The following is a 9,815-nucleotide window of genomic DNA, read 5'->3' as shown; positions in this document are numbered from 1 at the left end:
ACTTCACTTTGAACTTGGGGATCCAGAAGAGTGCCCTGGGGGCTGCTGTGGGTGGCGTGGGGATGTCCTGAGTGGGCGGTCCCTCGCTCCCTCCCGGACCCCCAGGCAGCCCCAGCAGTTCCTCCTCTGTGTTATGTGCTGGCTTCAGCACACGCTCTCCTGGGAAGAGAGGGTTTCATGTTTCCAGAGGGTTTGCACGACACTGACTTCAAGTCAGCTCCTTCCCTGTCCCCGAGAGGGTGTCCAGCGTCAGTTTACACACCCCCAGGGATGGGGGGCTCACTCCTCTGTGATAAAATCGTTCTGTGATCAGGAAGGACGTCCTATCAGAACGAGGTGGGCCTCGTCCACCTCCCCAGCTGGTCCTGCCTCCAGGGGACGCAGCCCTGTCCCATCCCAAGTCCTCTCGTTCAGCGCCTTCCCTCCCTGCTCCCCGCCCTGCAAGGGGCCCCCTCCCGGCACGTACGCCCCGCTGGGCTCGGGGGCCCTGGCCTCCCCGGGGGCTCCCGGGGGTGAGGGTGGAGGGGTGCTGACTGTTGAGAGCCGGGCTGAGAGCAGGCGTGGGGGTGAGGGAGGGGCGGGAGGAAGACGGCGATGGTGGAAAACTCAAAGGATCTTCGTTTCATAAATAGATATTTCTCTTGTTCAATGAAAAAGTTTGCACATTAGAAAAATGAGTAAGAATGGGCTTTTGGGAGCAAGGGCAAGATGGTTCCTCAACCCTGGGCCATGGCCCTGTCCACCCTCCCAGGGAGAAAGGCCTGGGGTGGGGACTCCACACTTGGATCCTGGTCCCCCCCGCCCACGCTGCTCTGGGGACCTGGTACATTACGTGTGGGTGGCTGTCACCCTGGAGGGTGGTTAAGGGTGGTCACACAGATGCGTGTGTTACCTCACTGGCTGACCTCAGGGGGCGTCGGCCCTTCCACACAGCGCTCGTGAGAACGAGAAGGTGACTGGCCGCCCGGCCGCGGGCTCCCGACCAGACACCAGGGTAGTATGTCTAGCGAGGCGCTGCAGAACACAGCCCCTCGGGGGGCTCCCGGGCGGGGAGGGGCCTCACTTGGGCAGCCCCTTCTTCATGCCCAGCTGTTCCCTGAGAGCCCGCAGCTGGGCCAGGCTGATGTTGCTGCCCCCGCAGACGATGACCACGAGGGAGGACAGGGGGGCACGGAGCTTCCCCTCGCCTTGCAGCTTCTGTAGCACGCGGCTGTAGACGGCGGCCAGGGCTGCGCCGCAGGCGGGCTCCACCAGGACCTTCTCATCATCTGCCAGGGGAGGGGCAGGGGAGGGCGGGGCCTGAGTTCCGCAGGGTGCGAGGAGCTGTGGGCCATGGGTAAAGCATGGGGTTTCTGAGCCAATCTGCCCTCAGCCCTGGCCACAGACTCAGGTCCTGGACCAACCCCCACCCCCCATTACCCTGGACTGAACTTCCAAGCCCTGAGCCAGGGCTAGGTTTCATCATGAGTGCTAACATTGACAAAATGGTTATAATCGCCGGAGCACTGTGTTGAGAAGGATTTTGAGGCATCGTCTGAGCAAGAGTGCCCTGGTCAATTAGCCAAACTGACTGCCAGTACAGGAGAATTTAGTGGCAGCAGCATATATGCTATCCTGTGTGTGTGTCTGTGTGTGTGTTTGCCATCCCTCTCCTAGAAAGAGTCCAGCCTACTTACAGACCCGCTCCTGAGTCCAAAGCTGGGGCCCATGCTTTCCTTTTTCTCCCTGGCTACCAGGAAGCTCAGAGCCAACATTATAAATACCGTTATTGTACCCGGCTGTCATGGTTATCAGCCTTCTTCATTCGTGGCTTTGGCCTCTCTATTTTTACCACTGCGTTGTATTTTTCATTAATGGGAAATTCTAGGAGGGGATGGGAGATAGAACTGTGAGGGAGATTTGCAGTGAGTGGAGCCCCTTGGCACACCAAGTGGACAGCAAATTACTTCCTGAGCCAGCAGGTCAGGTCTTGAAGGGACTTGGCACCTACCCACAAACTTCTCAATGGCAGCCACAGCCTCCTGGTCTGAGATAACTTCAGGGAAAATGGGGTGTTCCCGAAACAGCTTCAGGGCCTGAGCCCCCACGGTCTTCACGCCCAGGGCCTTGGCAACGCTGGGGGTGGGGGATGGGGAAGGGGACATGAATGGGGGAAACAGAGTGAGGAGAGAGGAAGGAGGCAGAGATTGGGATGGGGAGGGAGAAAGAGACAGGTGTGAGAAGGAGGAGGCAGTGGGGGTCCGCGGGCAGGGGCTGGGCGTACCCTCTGCAGCTGTAAAGCACTGAGAAGTCCTGGGGGTCCCTGGGCACAGTGGGGTCTTCTAATAGGGCACAGATTGCTCGAATGGGGGTAAATAGCATCATTCTGTTCAACATCAACCCAGGAGCAAATGCCTGAGAGGCCCCCTTGCACTTCCCTGAAGGGACTCCCAGCCTTTGCCCCGGGCTGTCGCCTCCACCTGCTCAGCCCTCGCTAAGCTCAGTGCCGCTCTGCCTGCCAGAGTCCTGCCTCCCTTCAAGGCTCAGGATTAGGGCCGCCTCCTCCAAGGAGTCCTCCAGGGGAGCACTCAGTCCCGTGGCCGCATGTGGAATTCTCAAACAGTCCTTCCCATAACACGAACATAGTGACAACTTCTTGAGAAAGTATTAGGGGCCAGCACTTCACAGGCATTATTTAATTCTCGCACCAATTTCTGCTGTGAATTGGTTCGATCGTCAATCAGTAGTGCTGGGGCTGCAGGCAGGATCTGTGTAACTCTGGGACCCGGGCTCATAATCGGTGTGTTCTGCTCCCTCGGCCTCCCCGAGTCATCACTCGCTGTTCTCATCTCCCCGACTCGCCCAGGAGCATCTTGCGGCCTGGACCACCTCAGCCCTTCGCCCAGCCCGTGGCTCATGGTAGGCGCTCGACAGTTATTTCTTCATTCTTCATTCTTCATTCCCAACAGTGTGGGACCAGAGCCAAGACGGTAGCTCCGGAGTCCCGGGCTCACCCAGAAGTTCTTACCTGGACTCAGGGTCCCCTATCTGTGGCAGAGACTTGTCAACCCAATATCTATTCTAGCTGTACGACACATGTCTGGGAGGAAGACATTTCCCAGCCACCCTTGCAGTATGTGTGGCCCTGTGACTAAGTTCTGGCCAGTGAGAGGTAAGTGGAAGTATTGTGTCTGTCTTTAAACGAGGGGGGCATGGTTTCTGCCCTCGCTTCCACCTTCCTGCCAGATGGAGTGTGGGTGTGATAGGTGGCATTTAAGCAGCCATTTTGGGCCATAGACTACATGATAAGGATGATGGGGCAACAAACTCAAGGAATCTGGGCCTCTGGCTTCATGGTGCTGCCCCAAGACTGCCTGCCTCTAGATTTTTTTTTTTTTAATTGAGGTATAATTGACATATAACATTATATGGGGTTTCAGGTATGCAACATAATGATGCAATATTTGTATATATTGTGAAATGATCACCACAGTAAGTCTAGTTAACTTCTGTCACCATACATAGTTACAATTCTTTTCTCTTGTGATGAGAACTTTTAAGATCTACTCTCAGCAACTTTCAAATATGCAATACAGTATTATTAACTATAGTCACCATGCTGTACATGACATCCCCAGGACTTATTTATTTCATAACTGGAGGTTTGTGCCTTTTGACGCCCTTCACCCATTTCGCCCATCCCCCACCCCCTAGATTTTTTTTTTTTTTTACTATAAAAGAGGAAATGAAGTTCAACCTTGCTTAAGCCACTGTTACTTTGGGCTCCTGTATAACGCGGCCAAACCTGACCCTAATTAAACACCATCTGTCAAAGGCATGGGGCTGGGGTGTGAACTCGTCGCTGTGTTTATCCCTCATGCTCCCGCCAGGATCAGCCAGTGTCCTGCACAGATTAGGGGCTCAGTAATCGGTTGGCAAGTTCATGAGCTGTGTGGAACCCTCCCCCAGAGGGGCTCAGTGAATGATGAACATTAGACTTTCCGTGTGCGGAAGTGTGACGATCATGGTACAGAGTCACACAGACTTGGGTTTGGTCCCAGTGGTACCACCCACCGCCCGTGGGACTCTGAGCAAATGACCGAAGCCTCGGTGTCCTCACCTGTGAGATGAGGCTGACATCGGGGCCTCCCCGGCAGCCCCCAGGCTTGCTGAACCCCCGGCGGAGGCCCCCGGCCGCTCACCTGGTAATCTGGGGCAGGGAGACGAGCTTGCCGGCAGCGGTGGCTGCGCGGAAGCTGTGGGCTCCGATGGTCTCCATGGCGATGATGGGCACGTCGCCCCAGCCCACCTCCTGCAGCCCCTGGACCACTCCGCACAGCAGGCCCCCGCCACCCACCGACAGCGCGATGGCTCCCGGCTTTGTGCCCAGCGTCTCCTTCAGCTCTGCCACGACGGATGCGTGGCCTTCCCTGGAGGGGGTGGGAGGGTGTCAGGTCAGGGCTGGGCTTCCTGGAGACACCAGGCGGGGCTCCTGGGGATGCCACTTGCCCTCTGCACTTGCCCTCATCCCCGGCAGCTGACGGACCTTGGGGCTAGTCCCCTCTTCCCCATCTCCACTGGCATTTCCAGCTGCCAGCATCTGTGTCTCTCCCTGAGGGCTTTCTCTGGCCCGGAGCTGCCTATGAATGTGGCACCTGGCAGTGCCAGCAGATGACACCCCCCGAGAACAGCCCCCAGCCAGTGAGGATGAGAATGGAGAATTATGGGTGTCGGTGTAAAAATTCCCCAGCATCCTCTCCCGTGGGTGGGATAACTCTGGTTCGCTTCACACTGGCTCCTGGGGACCCCCATGGGATTTAGTTCCAGCTGCCCAGGGCAGGCACCTGCTTCCTTCCTTCCTCGTCTCACTTCCCCACTCCTCTAATGAATCACCCCCCCATGTAAACTGCTTTCCCTGAAATCTTTGTCTCAGGGTCAGCTTCCAGGGGGACCCAATGGCAGACACCTGTGTCTCTGAGCTGATGTGTTCGCTCACGGACGTGTTGGTGTGGCCATGGCGAATGGGCATTGGGGCACATGTGTGTGCACCTGCCGTCTGCCTGTGTGTGTGCTTCTACATGGTGGAATGCTCACACACGTACAACTGCTGTGCATGATGGTGTGCTTTGTGGCAGGTGCCTAGTGGTGGAGGCGGTGGCTGCCACCCACACCAGGTGACCCTGGGCTCCACGTACCAGATGAGGGGGTCATCAAAGGGAGGGACGTAGACCCAGCCTGGGTTGTTCTTTGCCAGGGCCTTGGCCAGCTCAAAGGCCTCGTCCAGCATCTGCAAGACCACAGGGCGGCAGGGGGGTGAGGGGCTGCAGGACCCTGCCCTGCCACCAGGTGCCCTCTGTGGCCCCTGCCCCAGGTCGGCACTCACCTCGCCCACCACCTTGACCGTGGCGCCTTCATTCTTGAGCCGCTCGATGGTGAGGGCAGGGGTGGTGCTGGGCACGACGATGGTGGCAGGGATGCCCAGCTTCCTGGCGGCATAGGCGGCTGCCAGGCCTGCGTTGCCCGCTGCCAGGGGTGGGGGGTGGAGAGGGTGTCAGTGCCAGAGGACCTGGGAGCCCAGCCAGGACTGCCCACCCCCAACCTCGGGGCTCTGAATGCCCCTGTGTGACCGCTGGCCTCCCCCTGGAATTCCAAGTCGGGACTGCTGCAGATGTTTGCAACAGCTCATTGCTGGGGAAACCGGGGCCCAGAGAGGTGGAGTGCTTGGCCCAGGGACACACAGCAGAGGACAGGAGGAGGCATGCAGGGCACCTACCCGAGGAGCAGACGAAATGTTCACAGCCTCGCTCAGCCCACTGTGGAGACAAGTGGGGAGGGGGTCAGGCCCTCCCAGTGTGTCCCGGGGCTCTTCCTTCCCCCCTGGAATACCTCCCAATGATTCCAACTGACGCTGGCCTCGCCTTCCTTCACACGGAATTTGTGTGGCCCCAGCCTCTCCGACGACATCTTCCCTCCCCAAAGAGACTGGTTCAGGCACGGGTGAAGGAGAGGCGGGCAACTGATGGTTCTGGGAGCAGCGCAGGAGGGGGGCCCTGTGGACGGGCGCCCCTAAACCAGAGGAAGCACCGATGGCGGATGCTCAGGCCTTGTGGGGAGTCAGCAGGGCGGAGCCTGGAACGCCCTGGATGTCACACAGCACTGGCCCTGCCCTCGCGGAGAGAGGGCCTGCCGCCCCGCCCCGATGACGTGGAGCCCGTCCTGTACCGTCTTGCAGAGGTGTCCGATGCCCCGGATCTTGAAGGAGCCGGAGGGCTGGGCACTGTCCATCTTGAGGTAGACGCTGGTGCCGGCCACTTTGGACAGGGTCATGCTGTCACGGATAGGGGTCTTCACGTGCAGGGGCTCCCCGGACGTCATTGCTGGAGGAAGGAAGGACACCCAGGGGGTCGGGAGAGTGGTCCTGCGGCCAGCGCTGCCATCCAGCGTGGCGGAAAGTGACCCTGTCCCTCACTTCTCAGGACGCCGGGACAGGGCCCGGATCACAGCGTCCTGGAGACCTGGGTTCAAACCTCAACTTGGCCTCCTACTCGCCAGGCGACATCAGACAGGTAATCTCCCCTCAGCCTCAGCTCCCTCATCTGTAAAATGGGGATAAGACCCCCCCCACCCCACACACACCCCCTGCTGGGAGGCTGCCAACATCAGAAGTAACATTCAGACCTTGCAGCTTTCCAGGGGTGTGAGGTGGAGAGGGGTTTGCAGGTGCTGATTCAGAATGAGTTGCAAGCTGGTTAAGTGGATAAAGCAAGGGCAGGTTGTCAGGTTTGGTCTATTTGTGCAAAAAATGCGGACACACACTCAATCCACTGGCTTCCATGTGCTCCGGAGCATCTCAGGAAACACACAAGAAACTGACCAGGGCGGAGCCTCCGGGGAGAGCCGGCACTCAGCGTTCCCTCTTGTACTGTTTCAACGTTTTGCCACATGCATATGTTAGTTGTTTAAATATATATATATGTTTTAAAACTAACTTTTGGAAAGCCTTGTACCTAGTTTTTAATTATTATTTATTTTTATTATTTTATTTATATTTATTATTATTTTTATTTATTATCCAGCTTTTATTATTGTTCTTATTTTTTATAATAATCACTATATTACTTAATAATCACCATGTGCCAGGCACTGTTTTAAGTTTTACAGATGTTACTTCGTTTAATCCTCTTAATCCTAGAGGTGCCGTTACTACCCCACTCTCTCGATGAGGAAACGGGCCCGACTTTGTTTTCTGGGATGGCTACTCAAGCTCCTCCCAGCCCACGTGCACCGCTCACGGCGCCACATTGACGTGTTGTCGGTGGGAGGCGGGTCTGTGCTGCCTGCCCTTGACCCCGGGGGCCTGTGGCTGCAGTGGAGGTGACACGGTGTGCTTCCAGCAGCGGTGTGCTGGTAAATGTTTAACAATGGGCTCGCCGAAGGAAAAGGAAGCCCTGATTTGCAGAGTGTGCACTTGGCGATGCATGTTCCCTCATCGAGGCCAATTTCAAACTACCGAAGTGATGTAATGAACATGGAGCTGGGAAGAGCCGGACACAATCCGCCCCTGAAGTCCTGTGTGAGTGGCCCCAGAGCACCACCGCCCCTGAGGCTCGGTCACAAAAGGTGTCACAGCCTGGCCGTCTCTCTTGGGAAGCTCCCTCTCTAAACCCAGCCACCGTGATGGGAGTAAGCCCAGGCCACGTGTGGAGGCCACATGTAGGTGTCCCAGCTGACAGCTGATGGCTAATGTCAACTGCCAGGTGTGGGACATGACTCTGGGGTGACTCTAGCCAGGCCGCTGTCACTGCAGCCGCGTGAGAGACCCAGTGGGAACTGGCTCGCTGAGCCCAGAACTGTGACAGGTAACAGTACAATGGTTGCCGTTGTTTGAAGCCACTGCGTCTTGGGGGAGTTTGTTACCCAGCCACCGGGACTGGACTTTTGAGGTGACTTGCCCAAGGTCACATAGCTGGTGAGTGGGGGAGGCCGGATTTGAACTCAGGCAGTCCGGCTCTGGAGCTGAGGCTCTCTCCAGGACACGTGGGCGTGGCTCAGGCCTCCCCTTCTGGACGGACTCTGGGTGACAGAGACGATGAGGCCGCCCAGCCTTTCCATCGTGTCCTCTCTCCCGCTGAGAGTCATGGGGGAGCCTGATTCCCCCGGACTTGGGCTGAGCCTGATTGTTGATCAGTGGGTGGTTGTGTGGGTGGCCTATCTGGCTCCCCCCACCATCCCAGAAGGCCAGGACCCCACCCCCTTTCCAGTGACACCATCTGGTCCAGCCCCCTGACCGAGGCTCTCCTGACTCAGGCATCGCCCCTCCCAGATTGGGCCAGACATGCCTGGGTCAGAAGGAAAGTAGACGGTGGGATTCCTGACCACCCCACCAGCCTCAGCACCCCCCAAATACAGATACCCCATGTCCGTGTGAATTAACTGACATTCAGGGCCTGGGAGGGGGGCCCAAACGGATACCCTCTCCCCCAGATCTTGTGAATAAACTCAGAGACTGCAGGCACTCAAAACAGGGGCATCCCCACATCTGGGAATTAACTTTCAGCTCCTGGAGGCTAGCCCCCAAGCAATCCCTCACCCCATCCTGGCTGACTGGACCTTAAAGCCTGGGGTCTTGTGCAAGTCCCCAAGCCCTGGCCTCAGGGACCTCTCCTGGTTGGGGGTGGGAAGCATCGCCACGAAGACCCCTTCCAGGTGGGTTTGGGAAGCTCCTCCCGCCACCTGCGTCTGTTGCACCATCGGATGCCTTCAGGTGAGGGGACAGATATCCTCCATGGGCATTGCTCCCTTGCCCCATGTAAAGTGAGCACATGTAAACCACACCGGCTGCCATTCCCACCCTGCTGCTGAAGGTGAGACTTCAGGAAGGGAGGCTGGCCAGGCGCCGAGGGAGGGGGCCCTGGAAGCTCCCGTCTGCCTGTCTCCCGGAGTCAGAAGTCACTCCCCCCTCACTTGGCTCAGAGTAAGAGCTCAATAAAAATTAACGATTATGTTATCTGGACTGGACCTTTCAGTGCACTATCTCATTTCACCCTCACAGCAATATTATGAGGAAGGTCCTATTATTATCCCCATTTTACAGATGAGGAAACTGAGGCACAGTGCTGGACGTGAACCCAGTCTGGCTTCAGTGGGTTTTTATGCCCAACAGACTCTTTCTACCTCCCTCTCCTCCCCTGGGAACCTCCAGGCTGGTGGCAGACACTCCAGTCCTGGGCTGGGGCTGAGGAGGGGGCCGCTTACCTGGCAAAGGCGGTGGAGCTGGGCGTCTGGGCAGAGTGAGCCAGCCAGGGAGGAATAGGCTGGAGATGGTCCAGATGGATAGATTGGGTAGACGGTCCACGGACAGATGGAGAGTAGATGGAGAGGTGGACTGTCTTCTGAACTGTCCCAGGGGCTACTTGTCCCGGGCTTTATTCCCCAGGCTCCTGCAGGCAGCCAATGGGGCTCCAGGACTGACCACCCCCCCCAGGACCCGCCCCCTGGCCCGAGGCCATGGGGGCTTCCAGGAGGGGACAGGGAGGCTGGCTGCACTTCTCTCTCTGGCAGCTTCGTCCTCTCTCCCCCTCTTCTCCCCGCTAGCCACCTCCCCTTCCCTCATCCTTAGCTTCTTGACTGGCGAATGGGTGCCATACCTACTTCCCAAGGCCTATCAGGAGGCTTACAGGAGGATGGCGAGAGATAATGCACTTAAAGTTCCTAGCATGTGCTTGGCACGTAGTAGGCACCCCAGAAACAAACCACAAGAGGAAGTGGGTACTATCATTATCCTCATCTTACAGAAGGGGAAACTGAGGCACCCAGCTAGGAAGAAGGATGAGCTG

At 57.5% G+C, this 9,815-nt stretch overlaps 1 protein-coding gene across 2 annotated transcripts; it reads right to left on the bottom strand.

The window, feature by feature from the left end:
- Positions 1 to 1,059: 1,059 nt before the first annotated feature.
- Positions 1,060 to 6,359, bottom strand: SDS (serine dehydratase). 2 transcript variants are annotated; one of them, XM_087424170.1, is made up of 8 exons: positions 6,202 to 6,354; positions 5,753 to 5,792; positions 5,363 to 5,502; positions 5,175 to 5,266; positions 4,182 to 4,409; positions 1,991 to 2,115; positions 1,383 to 1,393; positions 1,060 to 1,323 (listed from the first exon to the last, which is right to left on the bottom strand). In XM_087424170.1, the coding sequence occupies exons 1-8, from the start codon at positions 6,352 to 6,354 to the stop codon at positions 1,060 to 1,062; spliced, it is 1,053 nt and encodes a 350-aa protein (XP_087280296.1). The 2 variants fall into 2 exon arrangements, with proteins under 2 accessions (XP_087280296.1, XP_087280295.1); XM_087424169.1 differs by lacking the exon at positions 1,383 to 1,393 and having other exon boundaries at positions 1,060 to 1,268; positions 6,202 to 6,359.
- Positions 6,360 to 9,815: the final 3,456 nt, after the last annotated feature.

The sequence above is a fragment of the Ceratotherium simum genome, chromosome 35, assembly GCF_057802395.1.
Source record: "Ceratotherium simum simum isolate JZ-2026a chromosome 35, ASM5780239v1, whole genome shotgun sequence".
Taxonomy (NCBI): Eukaryota; Metazoa; Chordata; class Mammalia; order Perissodactyla; family Rhinocerotidae; genus Ceratotherium; species Ceratotherium simum.
Note: the sequence above shows the minus strand (reverse complement) of the source record. Positions and strands in the feature narration are given on the sequence as shown.